Source organism: Nanorana parkeri, unplaced genomic scaffold (genome assembly GCF_000935625.1).
Source record: "Nanorana parkeri isolate BGI_ZX_2015 unplaced genomic scaffold, ASM93562v1 scaffold248, whole genome shotgun sequence".
Taxonomy (NCBI): Eukaryota; Metazoa; Chordata; class Amphibia; order Anura; family Dicroglossidae; genus Nanorana; species Nanorana parkeri.
This window is the reverse complement of record NW_017306516.1, coordinates 869,575-885,640: the sequence shown is the minus strand read 5'-3', so window position 1 is coordinate 885,640 and position 16,066 is coordinate 869,575. Positions and strand designations below refer to the sequence as shown.

At 43.8% G+C, this 16,066-nt stretch overlaps 1 protein-coding gene across 1 annotated transcript in view; it reads right to left on the bottom strand.

The window, feature by feature from the left end:
• The window catches only part of DENND1A (DENN domain containing 1A), a 702,656-nt gene extending 688,277 nt beyond the window's left edge, over nt 1-14,379 (bottom strand). The window contains exon 1 of the mRNA XM_018556699.1: nt 14,250-14,379. Coding sequence (XP_018412201.1) covers nt 14,250-14,308 — 59 coding nt within the window. The 5' untranslated portion in view covers nt 14,309-14,379. The remainder of the gene's footprint in view (nt 1-14,249) is intronic.
• Nucleotides 14,380-16,066: the final 1,687 nt, after the last annotated feature.

Sequence of the window (16,066 nt, the reverse complement as noted above, 5' to 3'; positions counted from 1 at the left end):
CATGGCCGGCTGTTTAAAAATGATACCAAGAACAAAAACTTGGTATAGTCGCTTCAGGACCAGCATGTATTTTGACGGTGGGGGGGATCCTGAAGCAGTAGACCTTAGAAAAAATGGCCACTGTAAGAAGTATAGGGAGGAAACGCAGAATAAGGTATGAAAAGCCTGCAATTGTCTATTAGTATCTGTTTGTAGATTGCCATTACTAAACATTTCTAAAAGGTGCCTTTGTTGTCATGTCAAAGATATGGGTAAAGTATCCCTTTAAGAAAACAAAGAAAACTTATAATTTCCAGGGCAAATAAGACTTTCTTTTGGAGATATTGTCTTGCAAAAAATATTTCATTCTCTATGCAATCCACAGACAAAACTAAAAACAACACAGTTATTTATACTTTGATTAGTGTTCGTTTAAACAAAAAAAGCTTTATTGTAAAAAATATATATACATTTTATTCTATAATTTGTTCTAATAATAACACTTTGTTAAGCAACCCCAAAAAAAAAATTAAAAAAAAAAAATTAAAAAAAAAAAACATCAGGGTAAAGTTTAAATAAGAGTCAATGTCCTGCACAATCCGGTCCGTGGAAACGGATCTCTGATCCGTTGGTTTTTCCAGACCTAGCCAGGGCTAAACGGGTGTAAACGGACACGGCTGCACATAGACTTGCATAGAGCACCTGATCGGGTCCCGCTGAAAACTGCCAGTAATGCCATGTCTTTCAACTTCCCATTAACAAAACTTAAAGCAAATACCAAACAGGTTATCTTTCTTCCGTAAATTACTAAACTCCAGATGTAACAGATCAACAGTCCAGTTTGGGTTGCAACTATGGCTCTTTCAACAGATACAGTGGAGGAGTGAGTGTCACCACCCAGGGAGAGGAAGATTCATATTAGCAGGATTTATCAGGTAAACATAAGGTTAAAAAGCCTACAAAAAGGCCTCATCTAAGGACTGTTAAGCTGCAATATATATTTTTTGTATTAGCAGATATTTAGTCGTACCTGCTAACATGGGTGCAAAAAATGAAAAAAGGGCCTCAGTCATGAAGGGGTTAAAATGGCTGCAAAATTCACTTCAGTATGGTTGCCAACAATGAGGTCAAGAAAATCGGCAGAGCAACAGAATCCTAGTCACACACAAAAACATTCTGCGGATGGGATTAGAGACAAGTTTTCATTACTTGTTTGTAAGAGTAAATTTATTTTTTTCCCTGTAGAGCAGACCCAGACAAATCTCACCCAGAACTAGGAGTAAAGCTTTAGAAACCTAGGTGCAAGCACTATGCAATCTGTATCCCACTGGCTGATCGGCCCCTCACCTGTACTACACAGGCTTACTAGTCCATTATTTGTATTATTTAGAATAAATGCCTCAGTCAATCCCTGCAGGTTGCTGGCCCCCTCCCCTGGACCCTCAACTGTACCCCGCAGGCTGATAGGTCCCTCATCCTTGAGTTTTCTTTATCGTTCATTGAGGGACACAGGATTCAGTTATTCTGATATGACTGGGTCATCCAAAAAATGTGAGGGGTGGGCAATACAGTAAACAAAATGCTAACAAGCCGACAACAAAAAAACAGAATAAATGGACAGCAGGCTGCAGCTTGGAAGAGCATGGATATTCAAGTCCTTCACCTTAGGCACGAGCTGCCATCAGATGAGGCTTGAATATCCATGTGATAAAACTCAGAGAACGTATGAACAGAAGACAAGGTGGCAGCCTTGCAGATATGAGAATCAGGTGTAAAAGCCCAAAAGACACTTACAGACCTAGTAGAGTACTCCTTGACAGGGAAAGGCAGAACCTTGACCTTAAGACCATAGGGTTGAATATGATCTGTCTCAGCCACTGAGAAATGGTGGAGCCAGATACCCTTTACAGGGACCATCACTGTCGATGCCTGATATGTGAATTGCAGACAAAGCTGGACCATGGAGTTCTGCCTAGACTAGATTCCCTTCTGCCTCTTTTACCAAAGCCAAATTTTTGGGTTCTCCCTGATGGTTGATGTACATCATTTCTCTGGCATTGTCTGCTTTGATGACCCTGTAAAACTGAGTATATAAACGGGTCAATAGGTACAGTCTGATTTATTATGGCAGGATATCTCCAGATCCACAGTGGCAACAGCTGACTTTAGGAAAATCCTTATCAAATGGATATTGGTCTGCAAAACGTTTAGGAGAAGTAAATAGTTTGAGGGAGTTTTCTAGTCCCAGTACAGAACAGGTTGAAATAAGGACTCTAGTAAAAAGGTTTTGAGGGTCTTGGGGCTTTTAAGGGATCCTAGACTGGTAACAGCACTAATACAAGCCACAGGATGTTCTATTTTAAAATGTGGCTTGAGCAGGATCAATAACAGTTGATATGGAATCGTTTTTCAGCTGACTGAGGTTCCTCAGGACCAAACTCACAAACAAGGACCTGCAAAACCCCTCTTCACACATACATTTAAAGCAGAAGGCATGGAGGTCACTACAGCTGCAGAAATGTCAGGAGAAGGTTCTGGAGAAGACATAGAACTATGCTTACAGCCTCTGCATTCATATTCAGTAATCATAGTTACAAGTTTGCCCATAAAATCTAGCATAGCTGCAGAGAATTTCTCTTTGGATAATGCAGAGGAGGGAGCCACACCTGAGGGAGCTATGAAAGACTTCGAGGAGTGAGTTGACTTAAACAGGAGACAATGATCCAAGCTATCGATGTTCGTTCTCTTAGGAGGGACACTGTAAACCGCCTCAATTGGACAGGACTGCACCCCCTGTGCTTGGGATCGGACATGTTGTACTGTTTAACAGGATCAGGTTAATAAAGAACACCAAATAAAACTAGGCTTACTCACAACCAACTACGTAAGCAGGAGAGATAATGGCCAGAAGTGACCAGGTGACTGTAGGCGGCAGCAAGGCCTAATCAAGGGGTGAACTGCGTGTGTCTTGCAGTTGGAGGAACGGCAGGTAGAAGCTACTTCATGCTGAAGGAAAAAGGTGGGAACAAAGCAGGGAGTGCACACAAGCCCAGTGCCTGCAGGTCACATTCTAGGCGAGCCTCGCAACCTCCTCTTTCTCTAAGGCTTAGCTGATCTTGATAGCTGCAAAGAGAGCCTAGTTCTACAGCATGATGAAGACAAGCCTGTATTGTGAAATGTAAGACCTGCCAGCGCTGACTGGTGGAACGGACGGGGGAGGGGCAGGTACAGCTGGCTCTGCCTCTAGATAGGCAGAGCCAGCTGTCACTCACGCAGCTGGGTGGATCTCGACATCGAGAACCTCAATTTTGTTCAAAAAAGCCTTTGTACTTTTTCAAGCATCACTTGACACAGTGTTCAGGTGTGACCAAGCACCACTGAAAATCATGGGATTCTTCATATTGAAAGTTGTCATGCTTCAGGAAACATGCAACAAAAAACATCCAGGTGCCTTTGCATCTAAACCCAATATTTAATATAGGGGAAACTGTTTTTTTAAAAAAAAGTTCGGTAATTTTTCCTTAATATAGTAAAAAAATAAAACCCCCAGTGGTGAATAAATACCACCAAAAGAAAGCTCTATCTGTCCCCAAAAAGGGGTATAAAATTCATTTCAGTACAGCGTTGCATGACGGAATAAATGTCAGTTAAAGTACCGCAGCGCTGAATACTGAAAAATGGCCTGGATGGGAAGGGGGTTTAACACGGCGGATGTCAACTGGTTAACTGGCAGGTAGTTATTATATAAATAATATTAGCACTGTAAGAGATACTGAACCTATCTCCACTGTAATTCGATAATAAAAGATGGGTATTGGAGGTTTGTGGGAAGGCTGTCGAATGTCTATCCTCATTGAACGCCATTAAAACAGAGGTTCAGGAGCACTTCCCCCCTGCGCTCACCTCACTCTACAATGTCATTGTGGAGATATTATTTTAAAAAACTCTGCTTTTCCCAAGGAATGGGCCCCGTGCTCCAACACAAAAGATTATCTATAACTGGTTTACACACACAGACTCACCACAGAGAAGAATACTTTTTTCGATGTCAGTGTTTAATCTGAAGTTTCTGGTAACTCTGACTTTTGCAGCAAATACTTAATCCTTCTAAGAATAGCAAGGGTTACCCAATAAGTAATTGGTTACTGAATAAGCTAGTAAGCTTGTTTCCTAATACATTTCAAAGTTTATCCTTAGAAAACAAGTATGTGAAGGATGCACAGGTTTAAATGCATTTGTACATAAAAGGTTGCTGAAAATGTAATCTCACGGTCTGTAAAGGGACACGGAGTGCTTACCGTATATCATGACTACATCAGTTCAACACAGTATGTAGCATAATTAAAAACAAACCTGCACTCCAACACCTCTAAAGCCTTAAGGTGCCCATACACCTTACGATTATCGGACGATTTTCGTATTACTGTACAATCGTACGACTTTTGACGGTCAAGCATGTTTGAAAACTTTGCTAGATCATACGATTTTCATAAGGTTGCTGGCGTTTCCGTCCGTCAAGTCGTACGATCTACACTGCGCTTGCGCTAACGAAAATACGGCAAGTCAATTACCACATTTTGTCCAGGTGCTTTTCGTTAATTACGGCTAAATTAATCTTGCGATCATCGGGGCAGGATGGGGCTGCCATACGAAAATCGTACGACTATTTAATCATCGGATTAAAAGTTCCATCCGATAATCGTAAGGTGTATGGGCACCTTAATGCACATGGACATAAATACAGGAGTAGGGACATAAATACAGGAATCACATGGAATTTGATTCATCTGTGACCCTATCCCCTCGATAAAAGTCAAGCATTAAGGTGCCCATACACCTTACAATTATCTGCAGATTTTCTGTGGTCAGATGGAAAAAGTGCAACAGATTGGCCCAGGTGGAGATTACTCCATCCACACAGTTAAGTGTACATGGAGGAATCTGTTGCACCGTCTCCATCTGACCATAGAAAATCTGCAGATAATTGTAAGGTGTATGGCCAACTTTAGGTTGACTTTTGCCGAAGGGGCATGTTGGACAATCCGTGGCTGAACGGTGCTAGCAGCCAATCAGCTGTTGTAAAAATACAAAGCAGACAGAGGGAGACCAATGCTGTTTAGCGTGGATGGAGGAATCTGTTCTATTTTTTTTAACGTGTAGCCTGCAGGTTGACCAACAAAAATATAACTGTGCATACCCTACTTAAGATGTTGCGAGATACCTTTAGTTTTGCTCCTGCACAGCACCTATGGGGGCCCCCCAAAGTGCCCATAACATACCTTCCTATTGTACTCCACATAGTAATGCTCAGTACTTGTGTGACCTATAAGCATCAGAGGTCTAATCTGTATGGTATGGCAACATCCCGACTTTCTGAAAGTGATATACTTTTTGTACTATGGGGTCTTTGAAGGGACACAGGAAGCACTGTGTTGACAGGCAAATGCAGCATGCTTCTGACATTAGTTTCAGATGCTTCTGAGATTATTCAGAATTTATTGCAGGTGCATTTGAGCGGCTTTTGCATTCCCATAGACATGTACAGGGAGAGACGTTCTGCAGCAATAAAACAAGAATACCAACCCTAAAACTGCCATGATGCTTTTTAGTGTCTGTTCTTATTTTTTTTTAAACTACAGCAGACGTAGCCAAATTCCGGCCCTCCAGCTGTGGTGAAACTACAAATCCAATTAGGCATTGCAAGACTGACAGTGACAAGGGCACAATGGGATTTGTAGTTTCACCACAGTTGAAGGGCCAAGGATTAGCTACCCTTGAACTACAGGTTTACATTAAAGTAGAACTCCACACAAACAAAGCTGAAATACATACATCTTTACTGTTTAAACTGCCAAAGGATCTGTAAAGCCAAAGTTGTGATTCATGCACCTCTGCCACACAACACAGCCAGGCACTCAGTAATCCTGCTACCTCTAGAGCCTGCACTTTATACCCATTACCTGCTTTATTTTTATTTTTTTTTCATAGAATGACAGAGCCTCCTTAAAGCAGAATGGGCAAAATCAAAAATTAAATATCCAGTCACCCAGTAGCATTAAATCAGTTTTTGTTTTTCTCAATTCCATCGGTAAAAGAGTTTTATTATGCATGGATTCTTCCAGTAAATCCAGTATTTAACCGCTTCCTGTAACAGGTTGTGTGATCCCGCAAAAGTGGGAGTTACAGAGTTTAAAGGAAAACCCTGCAACATAGGCAGGCGATAATTACAATGGTCAGTTTTAATTCATACGGTTTTAATCTTTTTTTTTTTTTAAACAAAACATTGCTCTAACTGCTTAGACGTGTTAGCTGCAATTGGGCTTTCATTTGCTTGTCTTCTATATAAAGTGTAACTCCACTCCCCTCTGGATGATTCATGTACATTAAGGGCCTGTTCACATGATTTTCAGGTCCTGCTCAGGTGCGGATCTGCAGACGCGGTGCTTTGTGTTTTGGCGCGTTTTTGATGCGTTCCAATTAAAAAAAAATGTTTTGTTTTTTTGCTGGAGTGGGGCTGTCAGTATGTTAGCTGCAGTGCAGTGAGTTTTTGCGTTTGCGGACCGTTTCCTGACCGTACAAAATGTGACATGCAGTATTTTTTCTGTCGTAACCTGAACGGACTGCGCACGTGAGAACTGTAACCAATAAAACACATAGGGATACATTGGGATGCATTTTTAGTGCAGGAGCGTAGGGATCAGGTCAGCACAGAAAACGGACGTCGTGTGAACAGGCCCTGAGGGAGGGTAACAAACTTTCCTGCAGATTCCCAGATTCCTACCTTGCTCCGTTCTGAAGAAAAAACTGTGTCAGCAAGGGGATCAGAGGGAGATCGGTACACGAGCTCCCTCTGGTCCCCTCTCCACTGCAAAAATGCGGAAGTGTTGTATATTACATAATTTCCTCATTCCTGTGTCACTCTCCAGCTTCAGAAGCTGGAAAGAAGCTGATGGAGCAGATCTGTGCTTCATCATGGGGGGGTCCTAGGTGACATTAGGGGTCTCTTGGAGACCCCTGATGTCTCCATAAAGAGAACCGGTTACATATTTTGCTATTTCATAGGGGGCTAATTAAACCGCCCTATGTGATAGCAATAAAGTTTAGTGAAAAAAAAATAGGAAAAAATAAATTAAAGTTTCCCCCCTCAAAAAAATTTAAAAGTTACACATAAAAAAAGAATAAAAAAAAACGAAAAAAAAAATGTAAGTCCCCCCATACATACACGCATGCAAACATGCATCAGGGGCGCATACGTGCAAAAACGACGATTGCGCCCATTACGCCGCACATGTTACATATCGCTGCGAACGCCGCAGTGAGAGCAAAAGCTTTTAAAGCGTCGCCTATGGCCAATTTTGGGTATGGTAGTTTTCTGTGATTTCGCGGGTGCGCGCAATTTTAAAGCTTGACATGTTTGGTGTCTATTTACCCGACGTGACCCCGTCTTTTATATTTTACAAAAAAACTGGCTAATAAATGTTTCCTAACATTGTTAAAAAAAAACTTTTTTTTTTTCTTCAAAATTTCAGTAATTGGTGGTGATTAAATACCACCAAAAGAAAGCTCTATCTGTCCCCAAAAATGGTATAAAATTAATTTCAGTACAGCGCTGCATGACGGAATAAACGTCAGTCAAAGTACTGCAGCGTTGAATACTGAAAAATGGCCTGGCCAGGAAGGGGGTGTAAACACCTGGTCTTTAAGTGGTTAAATCAGTTTAACCGCTTGCCGTCCGCCCGTTGTGAAAAAACGGACGGACAGCAAACTCAACACGGGTTGCCGTAATTAGACGGCTTTTTTTTTCTGCGCGCGCACACGGGCAGGAAAAACTCGTCCGTTCTGCAGAGCCGTTACCAGCTGTTTGACACACAAACGATCGGCAGCTCTATATCCTGCCGATCGCTTGTATGTTGTGCACCTTCACCTTCAATCCCGGGACCGGCTCGGAAGGGTGTCAGGAGGAAGATGGGAGGGAGGTCAGCATCTTCCTCCTTGCTGACCTCCCTCAGTACTGTGAATGCGGAAGTGATGTGTAATACATCACTTCCGCATTCACCTGTCATTCCTCCTGCTGCTATAACCAGAGAAGAAGCTAGTGAAGCAGATCTCTGCTTCATCAGCTTCTTTGGGGGTCCCCAGGTGACATTAGGGGGTCTTAGGGACCCCTAATGTCTCCATAAAGAGGACCTGTTATCCCCATATGTGATAGCAACGACATTAAGTGTAAAAAAAAAAAAAAAAAAAAACACAGGAAAAAAATAATAGTCACATATAAAAAAAAAAAACATTTTTAAGTCCCCCCTCCTCCACTTTTACGCACATATAAACATAAATGCGCGTCAGATGCGCCAGCGAGCGAAAACGACAATTGCGCTACACATGTTACATATCGCCGCGAACAATATGTGATAACACTAAACTGATGCGCAGTAAAAGCTTTTAAAGCGTCGCCTGGGGCCAATTTCTGGTATTGTAGCTTTTTGAGGTTTCACGCGCAATTTTAAGGCTTGACATGTTTGGTGTCTTTTTACCCGACATGACCCCATCTTTTATATTTTACCAAAAAATTGGGTAATAATAAATGTTTTAAAATTTAATATAGCGGAAAAGTTATTTTTTTACATTTTCGGTAATTTTTCCTTAATATAGTAAAAAATTTAAACCCCAGTGGTGATTAAACACAACCAAAAGAAAGCTCTAGCTGTCTCTAAAAATTTTTTATAAAATGTATTTCAGTACAGCGTTGCATGACGGAATAAATGTCAGTCAAAGTACCGCAGCACTAAATAGTGAAAAATGGCCTGGACAGGAAGGGGTTTTAACACTGTGGACTTCAAGTGGTTAAAGCTACATGTCCAAGACTACCTGTTCCACAGGGTGACAACTCTGCTGCATCATTTCACTGCAGAGGGAACAGAGTTGTCAGGAAGTGGTAATATAAAGAATTTACTGGCAGGATCAACAGCTCCTAAAACTATGTTACAGGGAGGACAAAAACTGCTGTGGTAATACTTCTGACACGCTACATCATATATAACACATCCTTTATTTTTCCCAGTTACACGTTAACATATTGCATATGCATATTTAAAGTAGTCTTCTCACAAATGCTGGCATTTCACATAGTGTATATAAGGAGGTTTAGAAGCGATTGTCTTAGTGAAAACCAAACATCAAATCAAAGACATTCTGACTTCACTCTAATATAATAATCTGACATGATTGGTCCAGACCGATTGCTTACTAAAGAAGAACTCGGGGCAGAAATTGTATTAACCCTTGCAATTGTGCATGTTACTACCCAACACTCATACACAAAAGAGTTAACTGCTTGTTTTTGCCTAGGGCCAAAAAGAAAAGTTATACTTACCCATCCCTCAAAGTCGGCAGCGCTCCCTCCAGCCTCTCTCCCCCTCTGCTGCATCGGGTGAGTATAACTTTTTTTTGTTTTTTACCCTGGGGAAAAATGAGCAGTTAACCCTTGCGGTAGGATGGTAGCCCAACTCCAAGAGTTGATCAAATTTCTGCTCTAAATATTACAGCAGTGGCAACCTCCATATTTCTCTCCGTACTAATTTATTTTAATGCCCAACTCTAAATGCACTCCCCCCTACATACATAGCATTTATTCTGAGGTTTTTGCTCCAATCCTGTGATGTCATTGGTCTTCTTCCTCTGGTAGTGAGCGGGTCTTGAATGCTGCAGAAAATGGTGGTGCCAGTCTCCGCAGCATTGCCCTTAGAGCTTGGCCCTGAAGGAGTGTGTCCACAACCCCCTGGGCTCATAAGCAGTGGGTTGAATGACATGCAAGACAGGTGACCTCTAAATGCCAAGGCATATGCCTCAGCTATCCTATTTCCATCCTAACAGGTAAAAATACATAAACTACATAAGTCATGGCTGTCAACATTTTTTACATATTTTCCTCAGATACGTGTGCGGTCAGACAGTTTCAGAGCCTGCAGCTTTCAGGTGCATTCCGCTTGCATTCCAGATCGGTCTGAAAAGCTTCTAAAAATCATTTACATTTTAAAAAGAGATGCATTTATGTGCATTTGATGTCCTAAACTGCATCTGGCGTCCTTGGAGCTGCTTTTGCATTTCCATTGACTTGTATAGGCAGAGAAGCAAGTTCAAAAGGAAAAACAAAAAACGTTGATACATGCCCTTACATTAAGCAGAACTGAAGCTGCAGTTGCCCTAATCTGCAGGTATGCACATTCTGCTTGCACATTATTGCAGAATTAGGCCTTGGGGCTTTGATGTCCAGCTGCAAATGTTTGTAGCAGGAAGCACAGGAGGACCCGGACAGCTGTGACCACTCAGCCTGTACAAAGCAATGACAGGCTAACAGGAGCCACAGCTGCCTGCCGCTTTTCAGCACATCCAGCAGTTACCTGTAGCTTGGGACAGATGACTGGCCCTGAAAACAATCTGTCTGCATCCAGGGTTGGAGTTATGTCCCTAACCGCAGGCAACCATTCCATGAGCAGATACATGTGGATAGGGGCAGACAGCTGCAGCACCTGTCAGCATGTCCTTGCTTTGTATAGGCTCAGCGGCCACAGTTGTCCACAACCAACTGGGCTTCTTGCTATCTTACCATGTGAATGAGGCCTAACCTTCTATTCTTCTCTGCATCAGTGCTTCGCTCCCATCTTCTTCAGGACTTTTTCTCCCAGTCTGGTATTTTTCTTTCTTTCTTTACACATCACAAAGCAATTGATGATATCCAATGCAATGGAGTTACATTGTCCCAACACACTGCTCTTACTGCTGGCATACTACATATGCCAAGGTTGAACACTGTACTGTGCATGCACCGCACTCGGTGTACAATTTTTTAAAAAAATGTCAGTAGTAATCACAGCAGTTTCTGTTATTCTGATTCCCCCTATAACAGTTTTATTTTGTTTAGTTTGTCCAGCCAGTAGACCCCTTGTTTTCTCACTTCCTGTAATAGGATGATTTGTTCTGCAGTGAAGTCGGACAGCAGCCTCTTAATCCTGTGGACAGGGGAACTTTAGATGGACATGTCACTTCAGATAAAACTTTACGGAAGCAACTAACAGATTAAAAGCCAGATAGAAGCCTCCATCTATAGGGACCTTGTCCACAGCAGTCTTAGATGAGAACTAGGGCAGGACTTGACAAATTTGCTTTGAATCTAGGAGCCAAGTAAAAAAAAAAAGTTAGAAGCCATGACATGTGTAGCGCAATCGTCGTTTTTGTACATAGGGGCACCCGACTTGTGTTTCTGTTAGTATGTGTACGTTGGCAGGGGCCTTAAAATATTATTTATTTTTTACTTAACATTGCTATCACATCGGGGGTGTAGATGACAGGTACTCCTAAAGATGACATTAGGGGTCACTCATAGAAGAATTTTTTCCACTTATAGCCCATAGCTATTTCAACAATAGATTTGGCTGGGGAATGACAGCTGGCTACTGCTGAATGTAAACACAGCAGGCAGTGGCTGGGAGGGAAGTGAAGTAAAAAGTAGCCACTCAGCAGAGGAGGGAACTGAAGTAAAAAGTTCTTTCAGGTCCTCATCTGCTGACTGACAGCAGGCAGAGGGCGGGTGCAATAGCCAGCCTGATATTGGTTACTGCAATTTAAAAACGCCAATAGCAGGCTGGCTATTGCTGCCAGCCACTGGCTGGGTAGGTAATTCGAAGAGGGTGGCGCAGCGGAGGCACAGGGGTTGACAGCGGTCTCTCCTCCTCCCTACTGGGCACCGGCTTCAGTGATCTGTGTCCCCTTTGATCCCTGCTGCCTCTGCTGATACAGGCGGGGGAGCAGTGGGGAATCGAAAGGGGACACAGACCGCAGCATGGGAAAAAGTCCAGGAGAAGCAGAGAAGATATCGGCGGCAGAAGTGGCAATTTATATGATCCTGAAGATGTCCAATATAAAAAAGAGCCAGAGCTAGAGGGCAAGGTCCCAGATAGCAAGGATAACTTGCCACAAACTTGTGGCAGGGTTGAATTGTAATTCTTGTTAACTTGCTGCACATATTCCTGGCAAGTTGTAGACTTGCAGAACACTCGCACTACAAGTTCTAGTTGACACTTTTTGAATTTGTAGCAAATTTGCTTGGCAAGTCTACAGCAAGAGTCCTGCAGGTCTTAGCAAGAGCTCAGCAAGTGTACAGCACTTTTGCAAAGCACGTTGATCTGGAGACTTGCAATGCAGACTTGCTGTAATTGTGCAACAAAATTGTGAAGCTTGGTACGTGTAGCAATAGTTTTGCAAGTCATTTTATAACTTTATATACTCAATTGCTTGCTATCTGGGGTCCTAGGATGATATAGGCAGACATGGTAACAATGTGTACAATCAGACCAGCATATGTCCACCCTGTCCATTAACATGTAATTTTGAGATGAATAAATAAGCAGCAAAAAAAAAATGAAAGCCCAACTCCAGCAACAGATTTGAGGAAGTTACAGCCATTGTTTAAACAATGTGGATAAAAGCTGACCGTAAGCACAACCGTTTTATGGTTTGTCCCAACCCCTATAACTGAAACCTTTCTAGGATAGTTTGACCTGTTAAAGGAAATGGAAATCTACTGGGAGAACCAACAGATAACAAAACGAAGTTATGTGGAATTCAGGAAAACAAAAACTGCAGTGTTAATGATACTGAAAGCTCTGCTTTAAAGTGACACCAATACAGTCACCCATGCAGGAAGAGGTGACAGTATCGTGGTAAAAGGCACCAACTGAACTCTGATACTCAACCCGCTTCTCAGTATGAACCCTCAATGGAACTTCCAGATATGGGTGACAACACTGTGCTTGTGTTAACCTATGTGGGAGCCTACCATCTTCATGATAGGAGGGAAGAGTGGAGTGACAGAGAGAAGAGCTCATTAGTCCTCTGCTTCTCTTTCACTATCCAGTAACGGGAGGAGGGGGGCGGTTATGGGGGAGAGGGGAGACCTGTAAGTCAAGATGAAGCTTTAGCACAGAAAGATCAGGTCTAGATAGGGCTGTGCTGTATGGCAGAGCTGTGTGAATCCCAGAACTGGATGAACAGTGGCTGAGGAGGTACAAATCCATTGGAAGGTAAAGCAGCTCATGTATATTAGCCTGGAGCTCAGCTTTACAGCTGCCTGGAGTTTTTCCTGTGATACATCTTTCACCATTTTTGTCATCAGCAGCAAAAGGCAACACAGAACACACAGCACACAGCACAGACAGCACATACCCGCTGCACAGAACATGCAGCACAACAGTCAACAGAACACACAGCGCAGCACAGACAGGACAGGCAGCACAGAACACGCAGCGCAGCACAGAAAGGTCAGGCAGCACAGCACAGACAAGACGACTGTACAGAACATGCTGCACAGCAGAGAACAGACAGGATAGGCAGCGCAGCAAAGCACAGACAGCACAGTCAGGACAGGCAGCAGAGAACACGCACCACGGCAAAGCACAGACAGGACAGGCAGCAGAGAACACGCAGCACGGCAAAGCACAGACAGGACAGGCAGCAGAGAACACGCAGCACGGCAAAGCACAGACAGGACAGGCACCAGGGAACACACAGCACAGCCAGGACAGGCAGCAGGGAACACACAGCACAGCCAGGACAGGCAGCAGGGAACACACACCACAGCCAGGACAGGCAGCACAGAACACGCAGCACAGCCAAGCAAAGCCAGGACAGGCAGCACAGCCAGCAGGACATACAGCACACCAGTCAATCCATGGAGGAAGCATGGTACTGAGGACTTCCTCCCCTGGCAGTGTTATAACGGGATTTGATATTTGATATTTATATTAAGTGTAAGAATAAATTTACAGGCGTACACATGTCCATGCATTTGTATACATATCACAGGTGCAGCCTTTTCGGCCAGATAACAGCAGCTTTAGTCAAAAGCTTCTCACAGGGGTATTCCACTTCATGACATGTTCTCTGAAATGGACAGAGGGCCAGGCCTGGCACATGGACAGGGGTGTGGAGGTCCATTTCCTGGGACAGTACACACTGCTTGTGGTCAGCCCTGAGAAGTCTGACAGACACATAGTACCTGTATGTCTCTGCCCTCCTAAGAGCACACAGAATGGATTCCTATGACAGAGGCTGAACAGGAGACTGCCATACAAAACATTGCTTGCCTGTCCTCTAAACACTTCATGTGTAGCCCCCTCAGAGGGGCACAGCTTCCTCAATGTGGGTGCTGCCCCTTATCCCCTCACTGAGAGCAGCGGCCAGCACACTTCCAGTACCCGCCTCCCCCGGGCACTTACTTCACCCTGGAGCCCATTGTCTCCGGTCCCCGGTGTCCGGTCTGCTCTCCCTCACTCATACAGCGCCATGGTCACCGAGCCGCGAGACAGCCGCACATGCTGCTGGGAGTTGTAGTCCAATGCAGGCGCTCGGCCTCACGGCTCTAAGCAAGACAGAACTATAGTTCCCAGAATGCACTGGGCGGCAACCAAGCCACGGCACAGCCCATGGCGCAGTGCGCAGGGAGAACGGGCCTGTCACTTTGTGGGAGGGGCCGACGCTAGCAAACGCTCAGCCACTCGAATAGGCGGGATTATGTTGGAATGTCAGCCAATGGGAGAGCAGGAGGGAGAATTAAAGTAGATGTGAAGCCTGACTGAATGACATTTAGCTTGCTGAAGCACCGTGTATCATGAAGAGATGCCATTAGCTAAGTTAATAAAGCTCAGACAGGATAAGGATCCTTCTTTTCCAAAACATTACAGTAAAGGCTAGTTCACGCCATGTCCCGATCAGGTCTGCAAAAGCGGTGCAGTGCGTTTTTTTTAACGCATATAAGTGCTTTTTTTTTTCCATATAAATGTTTTATTGTTTTATCACGTAGTACATCCAACAATACAAAACATCACAGTGTGTGGTGCGCAGTCCGTAATATCAATAGGATGACATGCATTAGTAGCAGCTAGTTACATAGTGGTACGTAGACAAGGGGTGATTACCGATTTCGGGGTATTCACATTGGCATGGTAGCAGGTCATCGGGAGGCAAAGGTCGTCGGGAAATATCGGATTAGTTATACGTAATGTTTTCATATAATTTGTATGTATAGCATATAAACACTCTAGGCTCCTACCCTAATATTAGGGTCAGTTAAACAATCGGCACTGAGGATGATAGGTTAGAAGGCTATCAGGGTGTTTTCCAAGTACCCTCATGAATTCCCCAGACCAAGTAGAACCGAAGGTGGCAGTAGGTAGGCTACTGCTAATGTAGTTTGTACCTAGCCGGTCAGAGCGGCGAGCAACGACACCACTTAACACAGACAGGACAACATAAGGTGGGGGGTGCACTCAGGTTCAGAAGGGGCTTTGTCAGGCTGCAGGGGGGTCAGAAGGGAGAGAGGAGGGAAGAGTAGGAAAAAGAGAGAGGGGGGAAAGAGGTGTCGGGTTGTATAGTGGCACTAGAGGGCGATATATATGGCAGTTATGGTAAATTGGTTAAATAACACATAGACGGCGAGGGGTGCCCAGGGCCAAGTATTTGTCCATCCATGGGGACCAGGTGTTTTCAAATTTGGTCATTCTATCGCTGAGTTGTGCCGTTCGTTTTTCATGGGCCATAACCCAATGGACATGATTTATGACACTGGTGAAACTTAGGGTGGAGGTCAGCCAGTTCTTCGCTATCTCCCTTTTGGCAGAGGTGCAAATATGCATTGAAAGGTTGAACTGTTTACGTGAGAGGCCTTCTGGTCTGCAGTTGAGAAGTGCAAAGCAAGGGTCCTTGGGTATTGGCACCGAGAACAGGGATGAGAGGATATTGAATATTAGCTCCCAAAAGTCAGAGACTAGTGGGCAGCTCCACCAAATGTTGAAAAAAGTGTTAATGTATTAATGTAGTTAGTCATTTGGAGATAGCGGAATATCTCTTTGTTTGGCAGCTTCGTATGTTCCTGCAGGTGCGGGAAGGGTTTCACGCCCGAGTCAGTCTGTAATTGCCAGAAGTGGGTGAGGTTGCGGATGGTCCAGGCCCTGAATCTCGACGGGTCAGTTAGTGCAGGGATGAAGGAAGGGTTGTCTAGAAGGACATAAGTGGTAAGTGCGGAGAAATTAGGCCG